Source organism: Pyrgilauda ruficollis, unplaced genomic scaffold, assembly GCF_017590135.1.
Source record: "Pyrgilauda ruficollis isolate IOZ18807 unplaced genomic scaffold, ASM1759013v1 scaffold62, whole genome shotgun sequence".
Classification (NCBI taxonomy): Eukaryota; Metazoa; Chordata; class Aves; order Passeriformes; family Passeridae; genus Pyrgilauda; species Pyrgilauda ruficollis.
This window is the reverse complement of record NW_024527933.1, coordinates 2213773-2239791: the sequence shown is the minus strand read 5'-3', so window position 1 is coordinate 2239791 and position 26019 is coordinate 2213773. Positions and strand designations below refer to the sequence as shown.

Below are 26019 nucleotides of genomic sequence, written 5' to 3'. Positions count from 1 at the left end.
GGTTTTGTCCCTCGTGTAGTGCTAAATATTTGGGAAATTCCCATGTGCATGACCCCCTGTAGCTCCACTGCCTGCCTCCAGCAGCCCACTGCCACCACCCCAAGGGCTTGGAGAATGGGGAGAGGCTGGAGAAGGCTCCAGGAGCAGCAGCAGCTCCCCACCTGCCCTGGCTTTGTGGGGCTCCCAGCCCAGCTGCTGCTGCTCCTGGGCAGGTATCAGGGAAACCCTTCCAGCCCAGGCTGCTGTGGGGATGCTGAGGCTGCAACAATGGCAAAAAAAAAAAAAAAAAAAAAAAAGCCCAGTTGATAAATGTCAAAAGAAATCCAGTAATCGGCTGAAAGCAATTTCCCGAGCTGTGGAACCGCCCTGGGCTCGCCATCTTCCTTTATTCATTTATCATGGTAAGGGCTTTGGCCAAAATACACAAAGCAGAGAAATTGTTGACATGTGGGGCCCTAGCAGAGCAAATCCTTCATCCTCCTCCCCCTTCCCGTGGCACACAAACTAACTTTTGGGGAGTTGTTTATTTAAGGAGTGCAGAGCACTTGGTGCTCTTTGAACCCAAATGCCTTGGGAGCAGGGCTGGGGCTGCCACCACCTTCCTGCCACTGCCTCCTGCTGCCCTGGAAGTACCTGCTCACTGTGAGGAGCTGAGCTGTGTCAAGAGCTCAGGACCTGCTCTGCTTGCACCTCCTCCAGCCCCTCAGCTATGGTGCCAGAGACTCAGGCTGGGGAGGCAGATGCTGCTTTTGGGAAGTTCCTGTCTTGGCTTTAGGTCTTCTCAGTCCTGGCTAAAGCAGCTGTGCTGACAGCACTGGTTTCAGTTCTCTCCCCACGGAGCCCCTGCCCACCCTGCTGCCATGGCAAGGGGCAAATGCTTGCTTGGGAACACACCAGCCAGCACCTGGCTGTCATGAGGCTGCTGCTCCACACCTCATTTTGACTTTATTTCCAGCAGAAATAAATGCTGAGGTTTGCAGCAGGAGAGGCAGGTTCCTCTCGTGCCTGGCCTGGCTCCAGGGGGCTGAAGGCATGGGGCAAAGATGGGGCACAAAGTGAGCAGGGCAGTCCTTCCACTGTGCCTCCAGCAGTTTCCAGTTCTCCTTCTTGATATTTTATTTTCAATCTCAGCTCATCCACTTCTGTTCCCACCTGGATAAAGGACAGCAAGGAGAGCTCCCCCCTCCCTCCAGCAGACCCCAGGGCAGGCAGTGGGAGCAGCCAAGGCTGCCCCTGCCCACCCCTGAGGCTGTGGCATTCCTGCTCCAGGGGCACTGTGGCACTGGGATGGTGTTTATCCAAGCAGCTCCTTGGTCTTTGCTGCCAGCAGCTTGTCCATCTCTGCAGCAGCCTCATCTGCCATTTGCTGGATCTGTGGCAAGACAGTACAAATCAGAGCTGATGTGAGGTGATGCCACAGTTTAAAGGGGAAGGAGTGACCAAACCACCCTGTGGAACAAAGCTTCAGGTGCCAGCAGAACCCCAGCAGTGCTGGGGCAATAACTGGCTCTTCCTGGGGATTTGTTCCCACCAGCCCTCAGGGAATCTGTGCCAGGGTGTGAGAGCAGGGACTGAAAAGAGAGGCCCACACCAACTCCTGGCTGAGCTGCACAAGTGGCTTGGTCAGGTTTAACAGAGAGCCTCAGGGCAGAGACAGAGCTGCTGGTGCTGGCACCAGGGAAGAGGGGCTGCTACCTCTGCTGGCACTGCAGGTAGTGTCAGTGCCAGGAGTTCACACATCACGTAACAATCTGTTCATCTCTTGTAAAAAGAAATAAAGTGGTGATTGCTCAAGCCCTGCCCAGGGATCAGCTCTCTTGGTAACAAGAGATGGACATGGCCAGTGTGCAAAAGGGATGAAAACAGGCAGGTAAAGTCTGGGGCACACCGTGTGTCATGCACGGGATCCATGGGATCAAGATCTGCTTGTCTGCAAGGTCTGACAGTGACCTTGGCTCATAATGGAAAATCTGGGTACAAGAAAAGAATTCCACTGGAGATGTTACCTCCACCAGTGCAGAAGACATCTGTGTGCTCTGGGAGAGAGGCTTCCCAGCAGGGTTTGGTTACAATGGCCATTTTTCCTGCTTGCACAAACGCTCTGTATATCGATGTTTATTTTTGTGAGCACACACAGAACTGTCCCAGAGCATTTGCAATGTATCTAACTTTAGCTGCTAATAAACAAACAGCTAAGAAGTAATGGCCTGCCTTCAGAGGCATCAATTCAGCAGAACACTTAGGCTTGAGCCTGAGTTTATGCCCAAGTAATTGACTTTAGTGACATCTGCTCTTAGGGAATTAGGCATGTGCTTAAGTATTTTCCTGAACTGGAGCCAAAAGCTCAGAACAGAGATAATCTTGCAAGCCTTTTCATTAATAGCAACTGGAGCAAAGCTCATTAACACATTTGCAGTGGACAGGCATGGCAAAAGTGGTGGTACAGCCATGGCCATGGATTGTTTTGCTCCCTAAATGCTGCTGGTTGGTGCAACAATCCCTCACAGTACGAAAGCTTTTGGGAAATTCTTTTTCCCTGTGTCAGCTTACAATGGCTCATATCCTAAATCTGGCTTTGAGACTGAAGCCCCAAACCTCACAAAGAAAAAGCAGATACAAATGTCATTGCCAGCTCTAGAAATCCAGCCCAGGGCTGTCCATTGCCCCGCTGGGTTCTCAGTGCTGAGGATTTGTCAGCAAGGGCTGGGACAAACCACTGAGCTGTGGGACACCAAAATATGGCAGAAGGAAAGACAAATTACCTGCTTTTCTAGCAGCCAGATGGTATCTTCTGACACTTTGCTCTTGGACTTCTTTATTTGGGTGATGCTTTTGCTCCTCACCTTTCTCAGGGCCTCTTTGGACTTGTTGGTGGACTGCTTGGCCAGCTTGGCCAGGCTCTCCCTGTGCTCCCTCGTGACCCTGGGAGGGAGAGGAGAGGAAAAACACCGAAAGGAAAAGCAGTGTCATGTGTAGCACAGCCAGATTTATTTTCTGTGCAGGACTCTGGGTAAATGAGTGATCCTCTCCAACTGGTGCTGCCCTGCTCAGGGACACACAAAAGCTGCTGGTTTTAGATGGAACTGGCTCTGTGTGGAGACACTGCCTCAGGGCAGAAGGACTGAACAGCTCAAGACACGTTTTTATTCTGCTTTGGTCCACCTGAGAACATCTGCCAGCTCTGCACAGCATTCTAAAGAAGCAGCCTTGAACCTAGAATGGAAAATTTCCAGCTCAGCCCTAAGCTGGGGATCTTGGACTGAATCTTGCTTTTTAGTTCTTGCTGCAGTGCCTGAAAGTCATCTTGAAATGTTCAGACTTTCCTTACTTCCTGCTGCCAAAGCATGTGTGGGAAAGAGGAAAAATCCAGCTCCAGACTCAAAAGATCAAGCGAAAAGTGTCATCCTAAAAAGCACAAAACTGCAAAGCCAGGAGGAAATGTCTGCTCCTGAAACTCGGGTTTGCCTCCCTGCAGCTGAAGAGCCTGAATTATGTACCTGGAAGCTAATGAGCTTCTCTTTCACTCAATCTTATCCCAGCTCACCAGGACCAGGATTTCCCACCAAGATGATATGAACACCTGGGTTGACAAGAGGATGCTGCTGGACGTGGTAAGTCACAGGTAACTCAGAACAGGAGAACTTCTGGTGAGCCCTCCCCTGATGTGGGGCCAGTTACTGCTGTGGTGTCACCAAAAAAATGTTCAACTTTCTATCCCAAACTAAAAACTGGTGATGAGGGGGTCTGGCCATCAGAAAGGCTCAGGAATGGCTGATGTGTCCCCTAAGCTTGGGTCATGCTCCATGACCACTGTCAATTGCTAGTGCTTAACATTAATATTTTAATTATTTTCATAGCTCTTGGAGTTTCCAGACCGCCTGGAGAAGGAAAATCCCCGGTGCAATCCCTGAGACTCACTAGCAGGAGAATGCGTGGGGGTGATACTGCAAAATAAACATTTCACAGGAGTATTTAGAAATTGGCTGCAACAGCCTGGCTCACTAAAACCCTGGGGCTAGGACTCTTTCCACAGAGAGCTCAGGAAACGTGGGGTGAGAGTGCCTGGGCTCTGCCCCTCAGCGGGTGTGGGTCAGGGGGGGCTCTGGGGGCACAGCTGGACCCTCAGCCTGTCCCCACAGCCAGGTTTCTGGCAGCCATCCCCACCGCACAGTGCCAGAGGGAAGAGGTTTCCCAGAAGCAGTTGGTGTTTACAGGAATTCGGGATGGCCAGGAAAGCTGGCAGACCCAGAGAGCCAAGCCAGCCCGGGCACCCCGGCCTGTCCCCTCCCTGTGGAGGGAGCTGGCCAGGGAATGTCACATGGAATCTCAGAAAACCCTGAGCTGGAAGAGCCCAACACCTGGCCCTGCACAGGACAGCCTTCAAATCCCACCCAGTTCCTGAGAGAGTTGTCCAAGCACTCCTGGAGCTCTGGCAGCCCTGGGGCTGTGCCCGTTCCCTGGGGAGCTCTGGGGGAAGAGCCTTTCCCTGAGCTCCAGCCTAACCCACCACATGTGGCAGGAGGCTTCTGGCCAGCACAGGCTGACCAGGAGGGAGCAGGGATCCCTGTGCTTCCCCTGCACCCCAGCACTGATGCTCTGGGGCTTCTCACATCCAACCTCCCCTGGCAGAGCTCTGGCACACCCGGAACGCCCAGTGCCAGCTTACAGGCACAGCACCTTCCCAGGCAGCTTTTTGGGTGAAACAGGGAGTCAATGCTGGCTGCTCAGCCTGCAGGAGGGAGCTGGGAATCTCTGCCATCCCCTGCTGGCAGGGAAGGAGCTGGGAATCTCTGCCATCCCCTCCTGCAGGGAGGGAGCAGCAGCCGGGGGCTGCTGGGCTGTGCCCAGGGTATCGCTCGCCTGCCCGGGGCTGCCGAGCCTTGAAGGAAATGTTTTTGTTTATGCAGCACTGCCAGATTTCCTCTGCTTCTTGGCACGGGGTCACAGCTTTCATGCCTCCTTGTCTGTCTTTATTAACACCAATTTCTTTTTATCACCGCGCAGCGCCGGGGAGTTTCTCAGCGGGTTTTATGTTCCAGCCAGACTGTGTGTAAATTCTCAGCAATGCTACCAATAATGCCAGAAACAGACACTTTTCCAAGCAGATGCTGTTTCTGGTTAAGGAATCCATCAACACGAGCCAGGCCCCAGGTTTCTAAGGACAGTTGTTTTAATCCTGCCCCCAGATCTGGGACTTTTAAGCTGTTCTTAGGTATGTTTTCTTTTCTGTCTAGCAACCATCGTCCCTACCCCTTCTTAAAGCCAAAACAAAGTGTGAACTGAACTTGGGGAAAGGGGGTCAGATGGGGAATGAGGACAAGCTCCCACCCAGCTGCCATGGAGCAGCAGGGTCAGTCCCTGCCATTCCCCCAGGGACAGCCTTGTCCTGCCTGGCCCAGGGCAAACCTGCTGACTGACATGGCAGGGGGGTCACATCTTTTTTTTTTTTTTTTTTTTCTGAGGAATATCTTTTTTTCTGCCTCCCCCAGCACTGCAGCCCTCGAGGTCCCACCCCAGAGCAGACCCTCAGAGAGGACAACCCAGCTCAGCTCAACACAAGACATTTCTCTGGGTAAGAGTGGTTCCTGTACCTCCAACACCAGGAATTTCCTGTGAAGGACAGGGATCAGTTAAAGGAAAGCAGGCTAAACTAAACACTCTGCATTCATAATTGCAGATAAACACGGGCTGCAACATTTATTGCTCAATAAAACAGGCGAGAGGCTCCTGATGATGAGCAGGAGCAGCTCAGAACAGCTTTGGGGTGTTTCCAAGTGAAATCTTTTGGTCTTTTCTCCCCATAGTAGGTATCTTTGCTTATTTCTTAAAGGGCAAAGGGAAAAAAAGGCTCACAATGAGTCATTAAACTTTCAAATGAGTCATCTGGCTTTCAGTAAAGCATGTGTAAAAATATTACTGATTTACAAACAATATCCAGTGTAACACAATAGGTCCAAAAAAGATGAATCTAAAAATGAGGCAATACCATAAAAGACACAAGGTCAGGTCAAATTTGGCCAAGAGATCAACCAATATTAATGTTCCCATGGATGGTGTTCTTTTTTTTTTTTTTTTTTTCCCTTTTTTTTTTTTTTTAATTTTTATTTTTAAACCCTCAGAGGCTACTTTTTATACAAATAAATATTGCCTGTGCAGTGCTAGCCACACAAACAGGAGAATGCCTTGGGGAGCAGAGGGATCCTGGCAGGCAGCAGAAGTAAACACCAACCACACGAGTGTATTTTTTCTGTTAAAACTGCATTGCAAAAACTAAACTGATGGAATAAATACTGAAAAGCAAACTCCATGTTTTAATGCTCTGCTGAAACATTCTGGAGCACAGCTGGGCCTGCACAAGGCAAAATATGGCACATGTGTGTCCAGCTGATAGGTCACACTGAGGAGTGTTATAATGACAGATAAGGACAATTTGGATTTGGTTTCATTTTTACTGTGCCTCCCTTCATGAAAGAACCAAACTCTGCAGAACCAATATTAATATTGTCTTTTCATCTCTGATTTGTTGCTTGTTTTGCACACCTGACGTAATTCTGCAATTTCACTGCATCTCTGTCATATATTCTTTCATGAACTGCTGGAAATAATGTAAAACTTCAAGAAAAAATTTAAAAAGTAAATGAGGAATATAATTATCTTTGCCCTGCCTTTTTCATTAGGGAGTTTTAAAAGGCTGGAAGTGTTTGTCTTTGTGGTAAGTGGCTGAAACTCCCACAGCCCCAGACATGGAGCTAGAGAGCAGAGGGGACTGGAGTGCCAGTGAGGGCAGATCCACGGGCACAGCTCCCAAAATCCTTAACTCAGGACTTGCCAGGCTCCCCAGCAGCCAGGAAGGGACCAAGAGCTGCAAGCCTGACACAGGAGGGGAACACAGGAGCTTCCCTGGGAAGAGAAGCCCTGGTTTTGCTCTGCAGCACCACAGAAGATAGTGACAGACCGCACACATTTGTTTAAAAACACAGTATTTTGTTAAAGCTCGGGATTTGCAGTTTTGGAGTTTCCTCCCCTGCAATTCCTATTCAAGGATGACCCAAGTGCCCATTAACAATCAAACCACTGTGCAGCAACCCGGGAGCCTCAGCAATTACAAAGATAATGGTGCCCTCCTCCTCCTCTGCCTCCTCTCCTGAGGAATGGGGGAAGGGCAGGGAGCACAGGGAAGGAAAATCAGCAAATAGAATGATAATGTCATTGCCTCTCACCACCAGCAACGGAAAGCTGCAATTAGACTGATCAAAATGCTGGGTAAAATTCCACAGAATGTTTAAAGGAGATTTACAGCACAAGAAATACCTGCTTCATCTCTACCAAGAAGTCACCTGCTTGTGCAAGGGGTTTGTGCATGCCCTGTGTGGGAGCTGCTTGTCTTTACCATGGTTGAAACCATGCCCAGCCACACCTGCCCAGGTGTTCAGATGCTCCATAAGGTCTGAGCACCCACAGGAACTGATGAATTTTGCTTGTGCCTCCCAGGGCTGTGCCAGGCTCTGTGTGTGTCAGCGGGTGGAGCTGCTGGGAGATTTCTCATTTCATCTGAGAGGAGCCCCATTCCCAGGCAGAGCCAGGATCACTTCTCCTGATCCAAACTGAAGCATGGATGCAGCAGCACCTCCTGCCTCGCTCAAGGTCTGTGTTGGATGAGGGAAGTGATGCCCAGCCCTTGCCCAGAGACAACCTGTTTTTCCAGCCCCACACCCAATTTTCCACACAGCCAGTGGTTACACACTGTGTAGTACACAAAAGAGTGAGCAGATTTTTTGCCAAAGCTATAAATTTCCTTCCCCTCACTTTCATCAGTTCCTTTTAGTGTTCTCTGCAGCAAGGTGCTGCTCTCCCCTAACATCACTGCTTCAACACCACTGTTCTGTGCTGGTGCAATTGCAGGAATTTAGAGCAGAGCAGCAAAGAATCAGCCCCTGGATTTAAGCAATACAGTTTCAAAAGCTTTTGGCTCTCTCTTTCAAAGTGCTGCAGCCAGCCAGGACCAAACTTCTTCTGCAGAGGGAAGATGAAAAATAAGATCAATCATCAGATACCAAGATGTGGTGACAGAGCTCAGACATTCCCAAGAGGTTTCACAAGACCCTCCTGAGGGCTCAGATTTTTTCCCTGAACCTGAACTGCAGCTCTTTGGAAAGCAGCTGCATGGGGATATGCAGCAATCCTGCATGTTTACCCTCTGAAGGGCACTCACTGCAGGGCTCTGTGTTATCCTGCAGGATGCAGGGCTCGGGCATGGCACTCACTTGGGAACTGGCACCCGGATCACCGTCCCGTCCACCTCTGGGTTCAGGTTCATGCCACTCTCCCTTATGGCCTTTGCAGCTGCAGCTGTGCTCTGTAAAACAGATCAAAAGGTAAAGGGAATTAGGAAATAATCATTCCCATATGCCAGAGCTCTGTCAATAGTTGGCAATCCATCTCCACGGAACATGGAAACATTTACTTGTGTTACCAGTGAGATCAGGAAGTTACATTGGTGCAGAGAGCTTTGATCAAACCGAATGGGGAACTCCGGATTGGGGTAGGGGGGCACGCCGGGAGGAGAGGGGAAGGGAAGCAACAACAAAAGAAAACTCTTTGGCTTCTTTGAAACCGTTTGAATGGTTTGAGGCAACGCAGAGTGAAACCGCAATAAATTCCCAAGGCAGGGCCCGACTGTGGCAAAGGAGATGAAAGATTCTGAGCATTTAAAAATTCCACTTGAGTGTTTCTCCCTAGAAATCACCCAGTGCCAGTTTTGAAACCCTAACGAACTTAACCACTTCAGCACCACAAGCTGACCACAGGACAGAAGGGCAGTGGCAGACGGCTGAGAACCAGCGCTCGTGCCCAGCTCTGTTTATTTTACAGCTCATAACTGAGGATTAACTTCTCCAAACTCCCCCGCCGCTGGCTGGCACTCTGCTGTGTTTGGAAGGTGGGCTGGCAGGTTTGCTTGGTGACTGCAAGGTGATTCCAGGGCTCCACCCCAGCACAAGGTGGGAGTGCACCTCTACAGAGTGCCAGGCTTTGGGGTTAAAGCAGAGTTTGGCCAAGAACACCCACAGGGCTCTGCCAGGTCACTTCATTCTTGACTCTGACAAGCCCCAGGAGTTTTTTTCCTGTGCATGATGCTATTTCTGATACTCTTTGCCATCATTAACTTTAGCTCCAGGCTGCTGCAGTATTTATGTAGCTCAGACTGTATTTATAAAGCTCAGCTTTTGCCAACTGAGGCACAAACTGAAGCTCTGCAGATTTGTTCAGGTCCCTCGTGTGACATCACTGAATGAAATGAATGCTCTGCTGGTGTTCTGCAGGAGACAACTGCTGTCCCCTGAAACTACAAGGGCAGAGAGAATGCAACCAAAATGATCTCAGCACATTAGGAATGTCAGTGTGTTATTCCATGGACAGTGCCTGCTCTGCAGGAAAGAAATACTCAGTAAGAACTGTGTTGTTTAACATAGATATTGGAGGAGATAGAAGAAGAGGAAAGTAATGAGAGAAGGGAAAATATTGCAATATTGCCTCCATCCCCTTGTAGCCTGTGAAAAAATAACTGTATTTAAAAACTCACTGTTTGGTTTTATAACTCTTGGGAAGACTTTGGCTCTGCAAGTCCTCTTCTGTGATTATTTTGTTTCTCAGACTCTTCAGGCAATTTTATTTGCTTCTCAGTGTCATGAACTACTGACTGTATGCTATAAATAATGACATCAAGTGATCGTGTCTCTAATGGTTTTAGTCCAATCCATCACAAAACAGGTGTGGGTACAAAGCAACTGTACTGAGAGAAATGTTCAAGTGCTCCTTTAGCATAGGAAGCAAACGTGGGCAATGCTATCTAGAGGATGTTTAATTTCTCAGGCTGAGCTCCTGCCTGGACACAGGATAAGCCATGGAGGGACTTCCCTGGCCCTCTCAGCACCGACACGCCGCGGGACCTCGCTGATGAGGGGCCTCCATTCCTCAGGGCCTTTATACCCTCTAAGAAACACTTAGGCATCAAGTGCCTTGCACTGACCTCCTCTGAGACTTTGCTGACTTAATTAATTGGGGAAAGCCTTTGCAAAATAAATAGAGATAAGCCCTGGCACAGCTCCAGCCCTGGAGCAGGAGGAGTTGTTAACCTTGTGCCCCGTGCCTGGCTCTGGGACCTGCTGCAGGGCACCACCAGGCTTGGACTGAGCTCAGCTGGGATTTGGATTTGCTGCCTCGTTCAGGGGCAGGCCTAAGGCTCCTGCAGAAAATGAAAAGAGCTTGTCTCTCACAGAAGATAAACCAGAGCCCCTAATTCGGGCTCTGACCTGGAGGAGCTGCCAAGCCCAGCAGTGCCCAAGTCGAGCTCTGTGACAGCACCCAGCACGAGCCTGCTCAGCCCCACCTGGGAAGCTGTTCAGAAGGTCACAGCCTCCTCTCATGAACTCTCAGGGACAGCAGCAGCCCTGGTAATACATAAACAAGTTTCAGAGGTGTCTGATGAAGTCCCCAGCACAAATTCCAACTACACGTCTGGCTCTGTGCATGGCCACGTCTTGACAAGGAGCTGAAACAAATACAAGAGGGCTGATACATCACTGCAGCCATGTGTGCAGTTCAGGTGAGTGTGTGTGCTCAGACTTCTCATAAATGCATGGGAAATGGGGAGGGCTGGAAGGGCACAGTGAATCTAGGGATCTTGGTGTTCTTTTGCAGATCCAACTGCAAAAGTGCCTGCAAAGCAAACCCCTGTAACTCTGGCACTCCTGAGAGCAACTACAGCACTCAGTAACTCTCCTCTGACCCTGTGCTGCTGCAGGTGAGCTGCTCTGGGAGCCACGTGGGGCTGGGAGCTGCTGTCAGCAGCAAAATGCCCCTTCTGCTCTGTGTCAGCTCCAAGTGACACAGCCCAGCCCCAGCCTGCAGCCCTGCCACGTCTGACTGACTCTGTCTAAATGCTCCTTTGCTCGGCATCGACCTGTTTGTTCCCGTGGCAATTATCTCCCCTGCCAGTGTGTCCTCACCTCTGGAAAACTGGTCATGTTCACTGTCATGAGCTGAGGTGACTTCTGTGAGATCTGCCCCAGCTGGTTCAGCGGAAACTTCCCATCTTTTGTCACCACAGTTATGTGATCCAGGGCCCCTCAAAAGAACCAAACACAGGGAGCTTCAGTGAGACAAAACACTGTGCAGGGATGCTGAAGAAAAACGTGTCCACATTGCCCCACTTCCCTCCTGCCATGCAAAATGCAGAGGTTACAAAGGAAAAAACAGTGTTTATTCAGACTTCAGGTGCTGTTTGTGTTCAGGCATCCCCTGTGTATTCACAAGTTAAATATTTCAAAGCTGCTCTAAAGCACAGAAACATGAAAACAAAACTCTTGTTTGTTTTTGCTGCTAGAATAGGAAAACTAAGCAGGATTGTTAAGAATTAAAGGGAAATGGTTATTTTTTAAATTCTTACAACTTAAAGAAAACCAAAATGTTGCTATAAAAATCAAGACAAATATTGTCTTTAACTTAGCAGTGCTATCTTAAACCCCTCTATTTTTTTCCAGGCCCCCAGAGGGGTGCTGTACACTGCCTAATTTAAAGTATTCCATTTCTCCCTGAGCTACTCTTAATCTGCTCTCTATTTTCTGCTGTAAAATGTTAACAGGCCAAAAGGCACATGGGACAGGAGGTACTTTATCAGTGCAATTTAAAAAAATACCTATGGTTAAAATAAATAGTTAAGAGACCGAGCTACACTTCCCAGCTCCATTAAAGACAGAAGTGCCCCTGCCAGAGCTGGGGTGGTGAATGATTCCAATTTGGTCATTGTTTAATGTTAAATTTTACCCCTGAAACTTGATATGCTTACAAATGTTCAGAGTGTTATAGTAACTGCAGCTTAGGCAAACATTCACATTTCTTCCTAAAACACAGGATCCATGAAGGAGGCTTGTACAGGTTACTGCCCACAAAGATGCACAGCAGAAAAAGGTTTGTATATGCCAGACACCAGCCCAATGGCAATTTCCAAAAGGATCATTTAATGGCAATTGGATTTTTCCTGCCCTACTGCACCATTAGCTGACAACCTGCTTCTTCATCACATCTGCAAACAGTTCAGTTAGACACTTTTGACATCTCCCACTTAAAAAAGCTATTTCCAGGAAGCTATTAACAAAAATGGATCCTTCCTGGTCAAGCTCAGGGTGAAGAAAGCCTCAAGCTGGGATGTCAGGGTTGTAGGAATTGGATAACTCCAGGAAAAGAAAATTGATTTTGAAAAAAATCTGAGTTGTCCATTACTAGGATTTGTATTCTTATTTACAGGCTACAGAGCATCACACGAGGAAGTTACCAACCTGGTGAGGTTCTAACATTGAGATTTCTGCTGAAATCTTCTTTCAGAGCTTCTATGACTGCCTGCATGTCTTCACTGGTTTCCTCCAGATTGATAATATCCTCAACTAGGGCAGCACTGATATTCACTTTGGCTTGACTCTGCCCTTTACCTTTAGCTGCAGATTACACAAAAAATTAGCTTCTATTTCTGACAAGTTAGTTAGAAAGTAGAAAGAAGATATTATTAAAGTGCTGCTCAGACTTAGAATCAAGTCTAAGATAAACTGAAGCAAAACCAAAGTAACTGTATTTTCAATGAGTAAAGAGCTCACCACTTGAGCAGCCAAAAATAAATAAACACATTAAACAATACCTATAAATATTGAAAGAGAGGTTGCAAAACCGTGAAGAAAGCTGCCATTTTTACCTCTTTTGGTAGCCAGCTGTCTGCTCAGCAGCATCGGCTGCACACAGCGGCCCGGCGGCAGCGGAGCCGCGGGCAGCGCCCCGGGCAGGGCACGGGAGCAGCGGAGCAGCAGCGCCGGGAGAGGCCGGAGACAGCGCAGCGCCAGAGCCATGGCTGCCCACCTGCGGGAGAGGAAGGCAGCGGGGCAGCGAGGGGCTGAGCCGCACCGAGTCGGGTTTTACCGGGGGCAGGCGGCAGCTCCGTGACGGGGCAGCAGCTCTGGGGGCTGCCGTGCCCACCGGGCACATGCTGCGAGAAGGGCTCGGCGGTGCCGGCACGGCCCGTGCACATCTGTCCAGATGTGCCCGTGACACCAGCCCACGGCTGGGAGCGGCTCAGCCGGTACCGGCTGCGCGCACACCGGCGCGGCTGAGGCTGCCATTTCTGCCTCAGGGCTCGGACAGCCCCACATTCACGGGGTTTATTCCGGCTGCGGGGCTCCGGGCACTCCCCGCGGAGCTGCGGGAGCGCACACGGCACTCGGGCCCCGCGGAGTCGGCGGTGCGGGCGGCAGGGAGCTGCCGCTGGCGGCCACCGGGGGCGGCGGCCCTCCCTGCGCCGGGGACACCCGCACCCGGCCCCGGTCCCCATTCCCATCCCCATCTCGGTCTCGGTCCCGGTCCCGGTCCCGGTCCCCATTCTGATCTCGGTCCCGGTCCCGGTCCCGCACAGGTGCGCACAGGCCCCGCCCCGCCCATCCAAGCCCCGCCCCTCATCTTATCCCGCCCCTCCCTGGCCCCGCCCACACCGCTGCCGCCGCTCAGGACGGCCCGGCCCGCTCGCCCCGGTGCCCCGTGGAAAGCCGCGCCGAGGACCGGGCATCGGGGGCTGGCAATCGGGAATCGGGGGCCGGGATCGGAGCCCGGAGGCGGCGAAGGGGAGGGGAAGGAAGGCGGGAGAGGGCGGGCGCCACCGCCTCGCTCACCGTAGCGCGGCCCTGCGCGTCCCGGACAGCGTCATCGGCCGCGCCGCAGCGTGGCGTCACCGCGCGGCGCCAAGGGCGGGGCGCGGCCTGCGCGGGGTGGCGGCGAGCGGCGCAGCCCGCACGGCCATGGAGCCGGGCCGCCAGGCGCTGCCGCTGGAGAACGCCTCCATCCTGTCCGAGGGCGCGCTGCAGGACGGGCACCGCCTGTGGATCGGCAACCTGGACCCCAAGATCACCGAGTGAGTGACCGCGGAACCGCCCCCGCAGCGGCGCCGCCCCGGACGGGGCCGTGTTCCCGCAGCAGCGCCGAGCCCTGCCCGGCCTTCTCCGGCCCTGCCCGGCCCCGGCCTCAGCCCGAGCCCTGCCCGGCCTTTCCCGGCCTCAGCCCGAGCCCTGCCCGGCCTTCTCCGGCCTCAGCCCGAGCCCGGCCCGGCCCTGCCCGGCCTTCCCCGGCCTCAGCCCGAGCCCTGCCCAGCCTTTCCCGGCCCCGGCCTCAGCCCGACCCCGGCCCGGCCCTGCCCGGCCTTCCCCGGCCTCAGCCCGAGCCCTGCCCAGCCTTTCCCGGCCCCGGCCTCAGCCCGAGCCCTGCCCGGCGGCTCGGGCTGGGGCAGCGCTCCCAGCTGCTGCCTGTGCCCCGCGGCCGGGGGGCTCCTTGCCCGCTGCAGAGGTTGTAAAGCTCTGAGGAGCGGCCCTGCCTGCCGTGCTGTGCGGGCAGGGATCGCCCAGCGTGCTGTGTTTGTGTGTGCGTGTCCTCCCCGCAGCGAGGCTGCGCGCAGCACCCCCTGAAGCTGAAAACTTCCCCAGTTTGGAGAGCAGGGATATGTAGAATGTCAGGCTGGAGATTTTCAGGGTGGCGGTGCTACAAGGAGTGGTAAAGCAAGGCACAGCCCTGGGAATTGTACCCAGAGTGGTTGGGGTCTGTGGGGAAGTGCAGGTGGGCAGGGCAGACCTGCCAAGCAGCAGCTCTGCTTTGGGGTTTTGCTGGGCGTGAGTTCAGCAGAGCAGGGTGGCTGCAGCAGTGGGTGGTGAGGAGGTGGGAGTGCTGGGACTGGCTGCTGTGGGGGTAAATGCACGAATCAAACGTGTGTGTGAGGATTTCATGTTTTCTCCAGGCTATGGATAATTATCTCCTGCACAAGCATAGCATTTGAACAGCTGAATTGTCAAGGGAATATGATGTGCTGTCCAATATTTGGATAGGGTGCTGTGAAATCACTAGGTTGTATAAAAAGGAAAGCAAACCAAAACAATTTGGGCTTTGCACACTCACAACAAACAAGCATTTTTGATTAACTATTGTGTATGCCTGTCGTGGAATACTTTTTCCTCCTGGCTCTTTTTGTCTGTGTGCAGGTGCTGGGGTTTGTTCTGAGTGTGGCTCATCTGAGCAGAGCAGCTCCCTAATAGCCTCTAAATGGGATCATTAATGCTTTGTGATTTCAGCCATTCAGCTTTGGAGGTTTCTGCATTCATTACCACTTCTGTCCCACAGCTCTGTCCCTGTGGTTTGTCCACGTTCACTGACCACGTGAAATTCGATGTTGGAGTTCTTGAGTGTTGTTTGCTGGGTGCTCAGGGGTTCAGGAGCAGGGTGAGGGTGAGGGTGGGAGTGCATTGATCCTTCACGGCCCAGGGGGATCCTCAGTGCTGCTAAAGACCCTTTCAGAGTAGGTTGTTCCTTTTAGTCTTGGCCAGATAAGTAATATGGCAAAATTTACTGTTTTCATCACTTGGATGAAGTGAGTTTGGTGGTTTCTCAAACCTGGAATGCTTCCATGCTCCTAAACGTTTAAAGTTTGCCCAGTGATGAGTGACAGTGCTTGCTGCTTATTTCAGGCTTTATAATTCTGTGTCTTGCTTTTTGTTTTGCTTTAAAATGGCTCTTCTCTCCAGCAAATGATGTTGTGTCTCCATTTCCTTGTGAATAAAAGAAGAGGAAGCTCCTTTCAGCACATTGTCAGTGTAAAGAAAGTGTGTGGTCAGTAAATTTCTATAAATCATCTTGACCCTTACCCTCTCATGCTAAGGGCTTACATCTCCAGTTCTGGTTGTTCCTCTGAATTATTCCTGTTGAGGTTACTACTCACATGACTAAATCAAACTCCTGAAAATGAAATGTTTCTGCATTTGCTGATTTTATCTGTTTTTTAAAGAGCTGCCTTTGTTATTTCTACGTTGGATTTGTTTGAGGCAGAGTAAGGTTGATTGAGTTGTTGGCAGAGTTAATAAGTGGTTGTGACACTCTCGAGCAGAAACGAGATCAGAAAGTCTTGAATCAATCCAAGACTTCCATTTAAAGAGCAAACTAGAGCTGCAGTCAAGTGCTGGGGAGTTAATAGGTAATGTACACATTGCAGCACAAGCTGCAGGAGCAGCATTTATAAATGTAGGGCTGCCCACAAATTACAGCCTGGGAGCTGATGCTTTGGGGAGGTTGTTGCACACACCGAGTGACTGTGCCTCAGCTGGGGGTGCTGACATGCCCTGGGCACTGGGTTATGGTGGCTCTTCAGCTGGCATTCCTCCCTGCTGGCAGTGGTTGTGGGTGATTTCTTTTGTCCAGCACCCTTAAAGCACTGCCTGCCTGTGGGAGCAGGTGCTGTTGGGGGTCTCGAGTGTGTTCTCAGCAGCTGGGAGCAGGACAGCTGGCACCAGGGGACCTCACAGCTGCTTGTGGCACAGGATGGTGTCTCCAGGCACTCTGGGAGCCGTGAGATCCCTGCCGTGGGGTCTGCATGAGGATGGCAGCAGGTGGTTCCTCGTGGTTTGGTGTCAGCACCACGGCAGGGCAGGGCACGCGCTGTGGCTCAGCTGTGTGGTCTCATCACCCCGTGGGGAAAAGCCACATGGTTCAGTTCTGTCTCCGTGTGGCAGGTGGGCTGAAATTGCCTCCTCTGCCCATGCCTGCTCCTAAAGCTGCCTGAGACTTCCCAGCTTTTTGGGCAGGCAGAGATCTCCTTTTCAGCTCTCTGGTTCACATGGCCCAGTTTCCCGTAGCCTTTCAACGCCCATTCATTTTCCAGGGGCATGAAGGAGCGGGTGTTGAACTTCCTCAGCTGCCGTGCTGCTTGTCGAGGATCCCATCCCGATGAGTCTCACCTAGAAAACAATGTGTGCACAAGCTGTTGTCACAGCCCCCCGCTGGCAGCTCCCAGTGGGGCAGAATTCCTCGCAATAATAGATTTCGCATGTGGCCCGGTCCCCGCGCGGGGTCCTTGGGACAGCATTGTTCAGAGGAAGCCTTGCCTGCGTCTGAATAGCGCTCGGGGTGCCAGGAGGAAGAGAGGAGGAAAAGGAAATGGGGGAGCTGCAGGTTTGTCTCGCATCCACATCAGATGACAGGAAGTGGGGATGGAGGTTGGCCGCGGATCCGCGGAGGGGCTGCAGCCGTGCCAACGCTTCCAAGCTCTGGGTGACACACGTTGTTGCCATAGTAAAGCTTTTTACATCTTCTCACCTTTTTTTTTTTTTTTTTTTTTGGTTATTAAGGCTTCAGGTTTTCCATGACAGTCTTCTTCTTCCGTAACTCTTGGCTTGAAGAGCTACTTGTCAAGTTACTGTTAATGCCCTCAGTATTTTAACAGTAACAGACCATAATCACAGCCTAAAACATTGATTATGCAGGATTTCTGAGCTGCTCCACAGAGAGGAGGTGACCTGCAGTTGTAAAATTGCAGGCACGGTTGGAAAAAGGGTTCTAAACAAAATAGATCACATAAGTTATTTCTAGACTGTTGATGAAAATTGTTTTAAAGGAGCAACTCTCAGCTCACTGCTAAGAAGGTATTATTTGAATGCAGATGCTCTCAGGAAAAAAAAATTAAAAAACACCCCCAAAAAGTTCCTTTTGACAAGGCAGCTGCAGGGTCTTTTAGTGCAGAACTCAGGGAGAATCCTCCCTGCCCTTCCCCTGCCTCTGTAATGGCCAGAAGGGGAACAGCATCCTGCTGTAAGGACTTTATTTCCATACTGCTGGAATTCCCAGGGCTTTTTGGAGCAGTGTGTTCACAGAAACAAACCACAGAGGTGCGTTTACATATCTTGGAGGCTCTGGAAGTCCAACACATGGAGTTTTTATACATCACATCTCCAAAGTCAGTGTTTTCACTGGTACATCTGTGTCTGCTTTTTTGGAAGTGTGAGGTGGTGAAATTTGGCTACTGCATAATCAGCTCCTTTTCTTCACCCTGCTCTTTCCAGTTCCCCTTGCTTTCAGAGCAGTTTGAGAGCTCATAGGTGTTGCAAAGGATGTAGGAAGCCTTCCATAATCAATGACAATGTGTGTGTTCCCCTGGGGGGTAGCTTGGCCCTGCTGCCCTGCTCGTCTGTACACACGCTGCACCTTCACCTCTTTAAAAGTGCACATCCTGAATGTCCACTGTGACCCATCCTGTGGGATGACTCACATTCCTGGAACTTTCTTGCCTGGCTTCTGAAGCTTAACAAAGGGCTAAGGCTCTTTTCAGACATCCTATCAGGCTTTATTAGGAAAAATGTTGTCTGCCCTTCCCATCTGGACAGTGCCTGGTGCACTTGGCTGCCTTGGGCCACTGCTGACCATTCATGGCTGGACATGGGAGGTTTCATCTGGTGCCTGGTGTTATCCTGGTAGGCTCTCTGAGCACTGAGTGTTACCTTAAACACTGAAAATTGGGGTTAGACTGTGTGGCTTGCTAACAAACACAATACAGCTGCTTGGGAGATGAGTCCTGACCAAGACACCCTTATTAAACACTTAAATAATTCTTAAATGTCAGGGATGGGGTCAGGCAGTGAAGGAGCAATGTCACTTTTCTCCTGGGTCAGCCAGTGCTGTTAAACACTTCAATCCCAGGGAACCAAAAAAAGCTGCAAAGAACTTTCAGGATTAGATGTGGCCTGTACAGCATATGTGCTCCTTGTTTTAAGTTGCTCAGTGCACCAGATACTAAGCAGACAGATTTACTCTGGCTTTCCCCAGTTTTATTGGAAACAGCACACTCCCCACTGGATGGCAGGAAGATAATTGGCTAAAAAAGTGTCTGACTTCCATGAACATGTCACTGGAAAGCTGTCTGAACAATACAGCTGCTTGGGAGATGAGTCCTTACCAAGACACCCTTATTAAACACTTAAATAATTCTTAAATGTCAGGGATGGGGTCAGGCAGTGAAGCAGCAATGAGTGTCACTTTTCTCCTGGGTCAGCCAGTGCTGTTAAACACTTCAATCCCAGGGAACCAAAAAAAGCTGCAAAGAACTTTCAGGATTAGATGTGGCCTGTACAGCATATGTGCTCCTTGTTTTAAGTTGCTCAGTGCACCAGATACTAAGCAGACAGATTTACTCTGGCTTTCCCCAGTTTTATTGGAAACAGCACACTCCCCACTGGATGGCAGGAAGATAATTGGCTAAAAAAGTGTCTGACTTCCATGAACATGTCACTGGAAAGCTGTCTGAGCCAGAAGCACTGGCAGATTTAGGCTGGATGATGCTGAGGGCTGGCTGGTGCCTTTTTTGTTGAGGCCTGCTGGCAATTCCTGGCTGCAGGTTGTTCTATTTATTCTGTCTTTCTGCATCCCCATCTTTTCCAGGCAAGTGTCTGTGTGCCCTGGAGTGTCCTTGCCAGAGCACTGGCACGGCTGGCACAGGGCAGGGATGGGTTTGTGCTGGGAGAGGGCAGCAGGAGGAGCAGGGTCCTGAGGGATGCAAGTGCTGTGGGCTTGAGCTGGGACAGGAGTACAGGGGATGGAGCTTCAGGTGCTCACATCAGGGCTAGAGAGAGAGAGAGAGAGGAGGGTTATGCTTAAAAGTAGGAGTGATTTAGTGAGGCAGGAGGCAAAACCCTCCCAAACCCCTTGGGAGCCATTGCATAATTGTCCAAAAGGCAGCTATTAATAGATCTCTGTGCCCTTCAGCTGGCACTGCTGGGAGGGAGCTTTGTGCCTTGGGGCTTTGGAAAGTCACTGGTAGTGCTGCTCAGAGCTGTGGATGCTGAAGGGGCACTGCACAGGGCATCCTCCTCTGCAGGGATTTGGGAATGTGTGTGTGACACAGCTGAGTGAGAGCTCTGTGTGTTTGGGGTTCCTGTCTGTCTCCTCATGTCAGTGGGATGAAACATCATAAATGTTTTCTCTTCCCTTCAGATACCACCTCCTCAAACTCCTTCAGAAGTTTGGCAAAGTAAAGCAATTTGACTTTCTCTTCCACAAGTCTGGTGCTCTGGAAGGGCAGCCCAGGGGTTACTGTTTTGTCAACTTTGAAACCAAACAGGTAAGTTGCTTTTTATCTAAAATTCTGATATAAATGACTGGCTTCTCTCCCTTTTTTTTCATTTTTTTAATGCTAATTCAAAACTACAACAGGAAAGGTTAAATTCAGTGCTTTGTCTACACAAACCCACAGATTCTAACAGCTCTGCTCTGTCACAGCCACTGTGACTGCTCCTGGAAGTAGCAACAGTGATTTTCTTTCTCCTCTGCTGTCTTCTTCTGAATCCTGCTTTTTAGTGCTAACCAGAAAGGGCCAGTTCTTTGGTCCATTTTGCAGCTGGTGGTAAGGAAGTCAGAAGAGCCCCAACACTGTGCATCTTGAAAATGATTCACAGCAAGGTGGAGCAGCAAGGCAGATAAAGTCTGGGTACTGGGAGTCTCAAAGGTGTCCCTGGATTGGGATACAGGGGGATAAACTTTCTGTGCTGTCAGTGAGCTGTACTTACAGTAGGCTAAATACCAAAGAGAAAAGGGCTCTTTCCATGTGAGTGGGTTTTGACTAAAGGCTTGGTTTGTTTATGGAGCTGTCTTCCTGTGCAGGAAGCAGAGAAGGCGATCCAGTGTCTGAATGGGAAGCTGGCCCTTTCCAAGAAACTGGTGGTGCGGTGGGCACACGCACAAGTCAAGGTAAGCTGGCTGCAAGGAGGAATTGCTTTTCCTTTGCAAAACTTAAAAGCTTTAATAATAAAGCCTTCTTATCGAGGCAGTCTTGGCCTGGCAAAAGAATTCCAGTCTGTTCTAGGAAATAACTCGGGGAGTTGATGTTTACAATCTGCAGCTTCTCCTGTCTGCCCGAGCTGTGCTGGATTAGCTGTGAGTGAGGACAGGCCCTTTAACCTGGGGGTCTTTGGGAGGGGGTTTCTGCTCAGAGCAGTGTGAACAGATTACTTCTCTAAATGCCCATGTTTTAACTTTTCCCAAACTTAGTGAGTAATTGGCTGGAAGTTTGAATCCTTCCCTTTGTGGTTTTTTTGCATAGGAGAAGTATGGAAATTCCCAATTACCGGTTACTGTGTTACTTGGTTCCACTTCTGAAAGCACTTATGTGGCAGCAGCTCTAATTAGTTTTGACTTTAAAGTAACATACTCTGCATCTAAGCTAAATATCCCTTTATTCCTTGCTCCGTCACATAAACAATCAAGTTTTTAAGATTGACTTAGGCAGTTCCTTCTGGAACATCCTTATTTTAATTTTTTAAAATTCTTTTCTTGTTTCTCCTACAGTTATTTACTATTTTGTATTTGATAGAGCAATTTATTTTGAATAACTTTCTTTGCAGATAAACAAATTTTGGGAGAAGCAGAGAGGAGATGCCTGTTGCTATTTTCCTTTGGATAGTTTTATTTTAGTTGATTGTCCTGCCAGCAGCTTCCTGCTTTGTCTTATCAAGTATATTAGTGCATCTGTTTTGGATGCTTAAAAATCCAAACCAGGTATCTTCATTAATGGAGACCACATTGTTTTAGTTACTGACTTCAAGAGCTCTTGTCAGCACATCCAAGCTCATGCAAATCCAGTCTCCATTTTCTGTGGCTGTGGAGCTACTGGAGTGCCACGTGCTTCCGGATGCCTGAGGAATGATCAGGCCAAGGAGTCTGAGCTGGAGGAGTGAGTGTCTGCCCAGCTGCTCCTGGGTCTGGGGAGGAACACGCATAAATAATCACCCCGCTTCACATGCCATTTTCCAATCCCTGAATGGAAAGACTTAACAGCGCAAAACTTTGGCTCACTGTAACAAGAGTTTGTTTTAGACAAGAGCAGCACGGTGCTGAGCAGCTCTGAGATGAGTGGCCAAGGCTCACCAGACGCTGTCGGTTTGAGCAGCTCTGCTGAAAAACAAACCTGACTCTGTGCCAAGCGAAATAAGGAAGCAGAACACTGCAAATAGTTCAGGAGGCCCGTTGCCCACAGAGATGACAGACTCACAAGCTGCCTCCTACAGAAAGGAGGGGGTTCCTAACTGATTTTTTTTTCCTTTTTTTCCCATCTTTTCTCCCAGGACTGCCCAATTCTGTGCAGTTTTGTGCTTGGGTTACCTTCTGACTCTGCACATAAAGAGCACAGCAAACAGTGCAGTAGTTACCTTCAAGTTTACCATCTGTGCTTCCTGCCTTATGTAGAGGGGAACAAGAAGTGACAGCATAAGGTTTAAGGATCCACAGTACAATGCACATAACTGTTCAGTATCCAGCCTGCATTCCATGTTGGTACTAACCAAATATTGTGGTTGGGATTTGTTTCAGTGTTTGGCCACCAAAATCTTCCCTAGCAAAAGCTCCACCAAACCTGAGGCTATGTTAATCCAGCTTTAAAGTCCATCTGTGGGAAATGTTTCTTTGTTCCTAATTGCAGCTGACTCAGTCCTTGGTCTCTTGCTTGCAGAGATATGATCACAATAAAAATGAGAAGATCCTTCCAATCAGTCTGGAGCCATCTTCCAGCACGGAGCCACCCCAGTCCAACCTGAGGTAGGAGATGGGTTGGGTGAGAGGTGACCCTGCTGTGGGACTGGCAGGGAACCAACTTCTTCCATTTCAGTAAGATTTGGAGTTGTTGGCATTGTTTGTGTTAAAAATCTAGCATGGCAGAAAAGCTGTTTTTGAAAGGGCAGTGCCTGTGAAGTCTCTCACTTGATGTGGGACACTTCAGACTGGAAGTTTATTTTCTAACTGCAAAGCCAGTTAGAAAATAGTAATAGGAGGGTAATAGGAGGGGTATGAGGTGAGATGGGGAGTTGGGAATGTGTAGCACTCCAGCTCCTTTGGCTAGAATCTCTGCACTTCATGTGAATTAGATTTTTACTTGCTTATTTGGTTCAGCAAAATGCTTAATGAGCAAGAGGTTCCACAATAGTGGCAGAAGATTAAAACAAAGTCACAGGTAGTGCTTCACACAAAACTAATTTTAATTTTTTTTTTGCCAGTGTTTTTTTGCCTGTAGGTCTTGTCTGTGGAATGTGGTTAAATTCTCCAACCACTGCATTTACCTAAAGCACATAGCTTTCATGTTTTTCACAGTTTGTTTGTGTGGTTTTCCTCTGTGTTCTGTCAGTGGAACCCTGTGAGGAACCAGGACCAGATTAATCACTTGCCCAGAGATAAAATGAGCTTGTAATTCAGAAGTAACAGGCTAGGAAGGAAAGAGCAGAGGGCTTTGAGTCATGCAGATTGTTAACTGCATCATGGCACAAAGGGGTTGTTCCAGTGAGGATGGATGGTGCAAGAAGCCACAGTGGGGCAGGGAACATTCCTCCCCATCCATACCCAGTGGAGGATAGTGAATAACAAAGTCCTAGGAATTTGGGGTGTAACCTAGGATAGCTTCTCCCTTTGGGATAAACCCTGCTAATGCTGAAATAATGTTTCTTCCTGACCTAATTAGAGTCTGGGGTTTTCCCATCCCGAGCGGGCTGTAGCTGGGAGGAAGTCTGGCTTTCATTTCTCTGCTGTTCCCAGCAGCCTGCTCCGAGCTCTGCTCTGCTGCACATGCTCAGAGCTCCTGAAATGACATCATTTCAATGAAGTAGGAAGCCTTGCCGTGTTCTTGTCTCACTCAGTGTCCTCAAGGAAGCACTGAATAGGTGCAGGGGCTGTTATTTTGGGGTGCTGAGGAGTCTCTTGCAGGAGCAAACCCGTGCAGAGGCTGAAATGCAGCAGTGTGGGCTCTGGGCAGTGCATTCCTGCCTCGCTGTGGATGCAGCAGTGGGGGCTGCCTGGCCCCTCCTTGTGCAGGGAGGATTCTCATGTCAGCAGAATCTCTGGATTTCTGTAGTTTGGTTTCATGCTAAGATCAAGCTCAATGTCCCTTCTGCTTTTTCTCTTTCCAGTGTCAGTGCAAAAATAAAGGCCATTGAAGCCAAGCTGAAAATGATGGCGGAAAATCCAGACGCAGAATATCCTGCAGCACCTGTTTATTCTTACTTCAAGCCACCAGATAAGAAAAGGACTACTCCTTACTCCAGAGCTGCCTGGAAATCCAGAAGATGATGCTTATGAATGGATGATGGTAGCAAGAAACACTGCTTTGTATACCTGGAGTCCTCCAATGCTTTTGTACTTTTGTAGAGTGGGAAGGACAATGCCACCTGAGCAGGGCACGGCCAGCACAGCCCTCTGTCACACCTGAGGGTCTGCACGTTCCTGCCTGTGCAGCTCACAGCTGAAGGCTGTTCAGAGAAATAGGTTCCCTTCAAAGCCTCTGATGAACACACAGGCAACCTCTCGTTAGTGTGCATTCATTAGCCAGATTAGAAACAGTAACCAGCGTTCGGAGTAAGGCACATCCAAAAATACTCCATTTAACTGATTACTTTTTAAAGTATTTTTGAACGAAATGTATTCCAATTCATGTTTTAATGGAAGGAGAAGCACTTGTTTTTGATTAACATGCTGTAGTTATAATGGAAAAACTTTTTCATCTCAATAAAACTCATTTTAAATAGATCTTGCAACACCTTTAGTAACTGTGCATGCAATATTTTATATGCACCAGGGCCAATTGATTTTACATTTTGATTTGCACACTCCACAATGTTACTTTATGATATGGTAATGACACAGCCCAGGTATTTTCAGTGTCATTTAGGCTGTAGGTGTGTGCCTGCCTGTAGGAATTAGTGTATTTACACATCACTGAGGTCTGTGCTGTGCCCTGAGCTTTGGCATTTGTGTTCAGTGATCCCTGATGGTGGCGGCTCCTCGTGAGCCGGGTGTGGGAGTAACTGCAGCCTCTGAGACATCTGCAAGCCATGAACTCCGTGTTTGCCCCCTGTCCTGCCCAGCTTTGGTTTCCATGGGCTGGTAGAGATGGTCAGCTGCCTCTGGTGTGAGGTGGCACCAGGGTTTGTGGTGAACTGGGACTGCCCCAGGGGCCAAATCCACAGATCTGATGGGAGGCATTGCTCAGAACCATCTGATCTGCAACACATTTTCCCCCTAAATGTCTGCAAAATAGAAACCTGAGGAAAAAAAAAAATCTGGCAGCATTTTCTCCTTTGTGCGCACAGTGCTGTGACTGCATGTGCCAGGAGGATGTCAGAGAACTCACGTGCTCAGGTCCAGGTGACAATGGTCTGGTTTTCCCCTCCTGTCAGACCTCATCGGTCACTCTTGAGCTGCTCCCCCCGAGCTGGTTAATGGTGGTCTCAAACAGGAGGGGGAAAACAATTTGGAAACAGCCCCCGTTTGTGCAGGCAGGAGTTGCTCAGTGGCACAGCCCAGGGAGGTTTGTGTTCCTGCAGCAGCAGCACACCTCCCTCCAGGCAGAGCTGGCTTCCTGCTGCAGAACCAAGCACCTGGAACGGAGCCGTGCCTGTCTGTGGCGGAGGATTGTTGAAAGCCTCAATTGTTCTGAAGTAGGTCTCGTGCTGTTAATGTTTGTTTCCTAGTTTTTGGGTACCTGACTAGAGGGAAAAGTAGTATTCTTGGGAGTTTGTACCCCTCTGAATGTGAGTGACGCCCGTTTTCATTCCTCTGTGAGCAGCCTGTGTTTGTTCCTGCGTGCTCTAACGTTTGTAGCTTTCCGGGTCTGTATCTGCATTGTTTAGAACAGCTCTGAATTCTGTTCCCATGGGGAAGATACCTGAAGATACCTGACTTCAACTGGTGTGTGGCTGTGCTCTCCTCAGAAACATCCTTTGATATTTATTTGTATTTAAATACAATTTGTTGAAATTCTTACAGCTTTCAATAAACATTTAAAATGCATGTTTTCCTCCAGGAAAGCCGAGGGTGGCAAGCAGGAAGTGAGTGAGGGTGGTAAATGCTTGGCATCACCCGAAGTCCACTGACAGAACTCGGGTACAATAGCATCAGTCTTTTTTTTTTTAAATTATTTCTTTGCCCTGCCGTGGTCGCTAACAGAAGTGCCTTGTGTGTCCAGCCAGGCTCAGACCTGGGGGAGCTTTATTGCAGGTCGGTGCTTGTGTTGGTCACTGCTGCTGCCGCCGGCCTGGCAGGCGCTGGTGCTGCTGCCTGCGGCTCCCCGGGGCCCCGACAGCTCAGCGAGCCCAGGTTCCTCACCCTGGAGCTGGGAGGAGGGAAATGCTCAGAAATGGGGTTTTT

The 26019-nt window shown here is 49.8% G+C and overlaps 2 protein-coding genes across 4 annotated transcripts; one reads left to right on the top strand and one right to left on the bottom strand.

Moving 5' to 3' along the window:
* Nucleotides 1-344: 344 nt before the first annotated feature.
* MRRF (mitochondrial ribosome recycling factor) lies at nucleotides 345-13842 on the bottom strand. Of its 3 annotated transcripts, none has more exons than XM_041483820.1 (7): nucleotides 13707-13842; nucleotides 12743-12903; nucleotides 12336-12491; nucleotides 11007-11125; nucleotides 8265-8356; nucleotides 2763-2922; nucleotides 345-1372 (listed from the first exon to the last, which is right to left on the bottom strand). In XM_041483820.1, exons 1-7 carry the CDS (start codon nucleotides 13739-13741, stop codon nucleotides 1295-1297), a joined length of 801 nt encoding a protein of 266 aa, XP_041339754.1. In that variant the 5' UTR covers nucleotides 13742-13842; the 3' UTR covers nucleotides 345-1294. The 3 variants fall into 3 exon arrangements, with proteins under 3 accessions (XP_041339754.1, XP_041339756.1, XP_041339755.1); XM_041483822.1 differs by having other exon boundaries at nucleotides 12743-12901; nucleotides 13704-13815; XM_041483821.1 differs by having other exon boundaries at nucleotides 12743-12937; nucleotides 13707-13755.
* On the top strand, nucleotides 13813-25662 carry RBM18 (RNA binding motif protein 18). The gene is made up of 5 exons (XM_041483824.1): nucleotides 13813-13945; nucleotides 19831-19957; nucleotides 20497-20583; nucleotides 22340-22425; nucleotides 23784-25662. Exons 1-5 carry the CDS (start codon nucleotides 13833-13835, stop codon nucleotides 23941-23943), a joined length of 573 nt encoding a protein of 190 aa, XP_041339758.1. The 5' UTR covers nucleotides 13813-13832; the 3' UTR covers nucleotides 23944-25662.
* Nucleotides 25663-26019: the final 357 nt, after the last annotated feature.